Raw genomic sequence first — 5,820 nt, forward strand, 5'->3', positions numbered from 1 at the left:
AGTGAAAAGGTAGAGACCGGAGCTGTTAACTACAAGGAGGTAGAAGGTACAGAGGAACTGCAAGAGCAAGGTTGCAAAACCAAAGAAAACAGTGAGGCAGAACTTTATAAGGGTTTAACAAAATCAGATCCTGAAATTGTAGTTAGCACAGAGGTAGGAAACATGTTACATGAGTTGGAAGATGACAATGGGGATGCTGGGAAAGCTAGTGGTGGTAACGTAGAAAACCCTAGGGAAGAAGAATTCAAATGGGTCAATGTCGTTGAGGAGACAGATGGAGAAATACCGTTGTTGAGCACAGGGCTGGAAGGTGGGGACAAAATAGTAGTGGACACCTGTAAAACTATAGAAAGCGCTGGCACTGAACCTGAGAGAGTCCTTGGTATCCTGGATCAGGACCATGAAAGGACATTTGAGGATGGCTTAGAGCAAACTGACAGTGGTACTGGAGAGAGTACATCCATGGAGCGTATAAACATGACGGCATGTGTTGACCTAGAGCTAACTGACTACACAGAAAAGGACCCTACAAGTACCGGAAATGTTCTGTGTGATTCTGACTTACTCAGTGCAGAAGAATCTGGTAAAGGAACCGAAGACAATAGCATCAGCCTCCTCCCAAATGGTAGTGCTGCTGCTGAAAAGGAGTGGGCATTGCTGCCTGAGACAGCTGATGCTGCTAGCACAAGCTGTGGTAATCCTTGCCTAGATAATGCAGAAGACCAAGTGACAGCTAGGGCAGCAGCAGCAGCAGCAGCTGAAGAGCATCCTAGTAGCAGTGGTGTTCCTGAAGCCTTGGAAACAGAACCCTGGCTGGCAAACTGGGATCCAACAGTTACTACTGATTCCTGGGGGTTTTCTAATCTGTCAGATGGCCAAGCCAATGGATTGGATAATTGGCCCTTTTTCCCCAAGCAGCAAGACTCAGAGGAAGGTAACATGGAAAATGTTTGGTTAGGCATTAGTGATAAATGGTCTACACAAGACCTAGCAGGGACTGGGAGCAGCTGGGGAGAAGTAGGTGTGAGCACAAGCAATAGAAGCCAGGAGGCACCAGTAAAACAAGGCTTGCCTGGGGAGCAGGCAGGCGTTAGCAATCCTGCACCGAGCAAGGACCTAGCTAGACCCTTGGCTCTGTTTCAAATGGGAAATTCCAGAAATGCTAGCACCGAGAGCTCAACTAGTCCTAAGGACAATGAGACCAACAACTCAGATTTATCTGAAGATGAAATTGCTAACCGGAGATATGGATTGTTGTACCAGGAAATTGAGGCTGATAAAGAAGAGGTACCTACCCCAGTGTGTAGCCTAGTCTAGACAAAGAGTTCCTTAGGCCATGCGTAACCTTGTCGTCTGAAAACAATCCATTTGTGTGCTTCCCACTGCCCCTCCTAAGCCCTCGCTATTCTGTTGGGTTTTGGGTTTGCTTTTTTATTTTTTTTTAAAAATTGCCATGCAGCTGTTCATAGTGTGGTGCCCTTCAGCCCTGTGGTGGAGCAGGCTGACAAAAACGTGTTTCAAAACAGTGAATGAAGCTTTGAACTGTGAAGGCACGTTGTGTCTCGCAGGTTTTGTGTTTTATATGTGTAACTTTAAATGCACCTGGTCTTTTTTTTTAATTATTATTTTATGAATATACTTGTTACTCTGCTTTTTGGTTTTGTTTTCTTTAAGCCCGTGACTCCTGTTATCTAACAGCATTATCATCAAATTTCTTGCTGCCTTACCCTCCATTTTAATAGTTTTTCTTTCTTTTTTTTTTTAATGTGTGGCCTACATTTTTATTTTGCAAATAAAAATGTTTTGACTCATGTTCTGATTTAGTGAACAGATGATAATTTGTTCTGATCTTCACTTCTACTTAGGCATCCAGCACAGCATTTAACGGATTTGCACAGGTGAGAAATAAACATGTTTTGAGATTGTGTTTTTTTCCTGTGCTGTTAAGAAGGGATTAGGACTGGCTGTACCTTTCAGGAAAGCTGTTCTACAGACGAGCTGCATGACAACCTCCTTCTGACTGAAATGGAAGCCTCACCTGTTCTCAGAAATTATTCCTAGATGTTAGTAGAATGATGCTAGTATCTTGCTGCTCTCAGCCTGGCTGAATTAGTAGCAAAAATCCATCCACCATGATGGGACTGATTTTTCTCTCTCCTGAAAGGACTGGTTTAGCTTTTTTATTGTGTTCTTTTGTGGATTTTTCTCCAAATCCCCAAATCCTGTAAGGTCTGGTGTCCTCAGTCTCACACACTTACAGTGACTCCCTGTGTGTATATATAAAATGAGTTTTGCTTCTGCATCTTTATTTTCATTTAGAATCTATTAAAAGCTGAAAGTTAAACCTAAACTCTTTGCTGCTGTGCTGATGGTGAGACTCAGTGTGAGGCATCACAAAGATACATCACATGAGGAGACCGAGGTTGTGCTTTCAAATTCCGTGCCTCACTGAGTCTCACCATCAGCACAGCAGCAAAGAGTTTAGGTTTAACTTTCAGCTTTTAATAGATTCTAAATGAAAATAAAGATGCAGAAGCAAAACTCATTTTATATATACACACAGGGAGTCACTGTAAGTGTGTGAGACTGAGGACACCAGACCTTACAGGATTTGGGGATTTGGAGAAAAATCCACAAAAGAACACAATAAAAAAGCTAAACCAGTCCTTTCAGGAGAGAGAAAAATCAGTCCCATCATGGTGGATGGATTTTTGCTACTAATTCAGCCAGGCTGAGAGCAGCAAGATACTAGCATCATTCTACTAACATCTAGGAATAATTTCTGAGAACAGGTGAGGCTTCCATTTCAGTCAGAAGGAGGTTGTCATGCAGCTCGTCTGTAGAACAGCTTTCCTGAAAGGTACAGCCAGTCCTAATCCCTTCTTAACAGACTCAGTGTGAGGCATCACAAAGATACATCACATGAGGAGACCGAGGTTGTGCTTTCAAATTCCGTGCCTCACTGAGTCTCACCATCAGCACAGCAGCAAAGAATTTAGGTTTTATTTTCAGATTTTAATTGGAATTTCAGGTGGACCAGCTGGGGCGTTTCCAGCATCCTTTTAGGGACTGGCTCATCCACAGCACACCCTGTACACCGTGTTTTTAAAAACACCAAAATAGGCGGAGTTTATACAGGATGGACATGAGTCTTCCAGCGCTTCACCATTCTGCACCAGGACGTTTAAATTAGTAAAGGATCCAGAAGGAAGGGGCAAAACACAAAGCTACTACCACCTCTAATAATTAAGGCAAAATATTTGACCTGGGGAAATCAAAATTTGATGCCCACACTGGTTGAGAAGCATAGAATATATAATAGAAAAAGGAATGTATTTAATATTAATGGTGCTTAACTAATAATTATTATTAATACGTATTGACCCCTATTATTAATACCTATTTAGATTATCTATATGTCATCTTATTCTATGTGAATTTGCTTATGACTTTACCTGAATAAACCATTAAAAAAAGCAGCTCTTTGATCGACGCCTGCAAACATCCTGTCTCAAATGTTTTTGCACATTGTTTTTCATTTCTATATCTAGGATACCTCTGCGTTTACAGTGCAATCAAATGAGAGTGTGACAGAGCCTCTGGTAAGTGGTGGCTTTTGCTTCCTTTTTAAATGCCTTGTCAAAAATGGCACCATTTTTCCTTTGTACAAAGATATTTTTTCCTTTTTTGTGTTTTCCATCCTCCAAATCACCAAACCTTTTCCTGGTGTAGTCCAACAGTTTGTTCATTTATTGCATTTAAGGAACGACGAGTACTGTGGTGCAGTGTACAGCGAGCAGGTGATAGTACTTGACGGCCGTTTAAACGGCTCCTCTGTCGCTGGAGTGTTAGCTGCTCTCTACATGTTAATAGTAGGCACAGTCTGCTTCTAAGGAGTGGAGAAGCTTTTTGGAAGTGATCATGCTTGGGCAGTTCCTTAGCTTCTCGCACAGCCCTTGGTCAGCCTGGAGTAAGGATGCGGGATAGCGGCATTGCTGGGTGAGTGCGAGCTACCTGGTACCAGCAGAGCGACACTCAGTGTTGTTTAACCTGCCTTTTGTATAACGCCTCTGGTGGTGCTTGTGCTCATAACGGGTAGTGAATACCCTGAGGGTATTTTTACTCGGAGCTGCGATGTGGTAACCAGTCTGAAGACTACTTGTCAACAAGTGACTTGAAACACATCAACGCGATCTGCATTATAACATGTTACCTGTGATTTTAAGCCTGAAAGTTTCTTCCAGTGTTAAACCTCAGGAAAACTATCAGTCATCTGGCTTGGGATAAATCTGCTTCGTGTTTTCTCATTTCAGTCCTGTTTCTTCCTTGTGAAGTTCCCTGGAGGTGGCATTAATAACACTAGACAGCGTGGTATAACGTAATGAATGTTTATGCTGTGCCAAATCCAAATCTGCTCAGGCAGACTTCTCTGTACCTCGTTAAAAATCAGTCTGCTTAAGGCATGTGAGACAAGAAGGGAGAGGCTATGAAAAATACCAGAGAGGAGAAGATTTCAGTATCTTTAAGAATTTCATGGAAGCTGTCTCTTCATCACAGGAGACCTTCTAGCCAGCTACAAAGCAGCTAAATAGCTTTTGAGCTTCATATTACGCTGAGCAATTTGTTCATGGCGAATGAATCTACTGGGTTATTTTATCTGGTTGAGTCAGCCACCTTATAAATGGAATGTGCTGAGCGCTGCTTACAGCTCACCCTTGTGATGTCTCCATGGGAGAGCCGCGCTTTTGCTGTGGGCTGGTTTGCCACAGGACTGAACGTGTTGCAGGTCTGGTGAGATTTGCTAGATCCTCTTGCTAAAAAATGAGCTTCGGCCAGAATTTAAAAAGGTGGAAATCCCAGCAGTGGGTTGATAAGTGGATGCCTTGCTGGTGACTGAGAGCTCAAGAGGGAATGCATTTGTGTAAGAAAGCGGGGATGGTTTTCACACTGCCAGGGTTTAAGCAGTCGGTGGTTGCCCTTGTGTATATAAAAACTGTTTGAGTCTCTGCTAATTGCTTTTTTACCTTCACTGGAGAAGGGCCTGTATTGACTGAGACAGACAGAACTAGGGGATAATTATTAAAACTCTTTATTTGAAGCTCAGGGTTGGTACACACCAGTGCCCGTTTCCACTCCTGGCCTTCTCATCAGTTTCTGGAGCATTTCTGAGCAAACCGAGTGCCTTCCCCCCCCCTTCCATCGCCCCTTTCTGTAACTCGGGAAGGTGATGCTTTCCTTCCTTGTGAGGGAGGGATGTAGGACTGGCTCAGTTTACAAACTTACATATAGAACATTGAGGATGGAAATGCTGTTTAAATGCTGTAAGACCAAGCACTACCATCCTCTCCCTGGCAAAACACAGCAAGATGGAGCCTCAGGCAGCACTGTGACAGGCGCAGTTCCCATTCCCCTCCCTCCTTCCCACTATCACGTGCTTCTCAATGATTTTTCCACTGTTTACTTAAAAATCAATTAAAAAAAGACTGAGGCTGAAGAAGCTCCACCTGGGGAACCCAAGGTCGAGGAAACCCCTGCTGCTGCTGCAGAAAAGGACGCAGTCCCTGCTGAGCCTGCCGAGCCAGCAGAGCCTGTGGTGAGTGACCTGTTCTTCACGCCACCTCCCAGGCCTCATCTGAGCCACCTTTGGTCATGGTGAATGTGCCTGCTGCATTTCAGCCATCCTTTCCATCGTCACCATCCATCCATGGCTGGTTTCCCCAGCGCCCAGCTGTGTCACAGCATGCCTCTCCAGCATGTGTCCTTCTTTCAGCCTTAAAATGTCGTTCCTCTTACATTTGGCATTTCAGACTGAAGTTCCTC

General features: G+C 43.7%; 1 protein-coding gene across 1 annotated transcript in view; it reads left to right on the forward strand.

The window, feature by feature from the left end:
• Positions 1–5,593, forward strand: part of AMPH (amphiphysin) — a gene marked incomplete at both ends in the record, with an annotated part of 45,174 nt that extends 39,581 nt beyond the window's left edge. Inside the window, 3 exons of the mRNA XM_010141548.1 lie at positions 1,866–1,898; positions 3,552–3,602; positions 5,483–5,593. Of these exons, the coding sequence (XP_010139850.1) occupies positions 1,866–1,898; positions 3,552–3,602; positions 5,483–5,593 (195 nt within the window). The remainder of the gene's footprint in view (positions 1–1,865; positions 1,899–3,551; positions 3,603–5,482) is intronic.
• Positions 5,594–5,820: the final 227 nt, after the last annotated feature.

This window comes from Buceros rhinoceros, unplaced genomic scaffold, assembly GCF_000710305.1.
Source record: "Buceros rhinoceros silvestris isolate BGI_N320 unplaced genomic scaffold, ASM71030v1 scaffold17798, whole genome shotgun sequence".
NCBI classification, from domain to species: Eukaryota; Metazoa; Chordata; class Aves; order Bucerotiformes; family Bucerotidae; genus Buceros; species Buceros rhinoceros.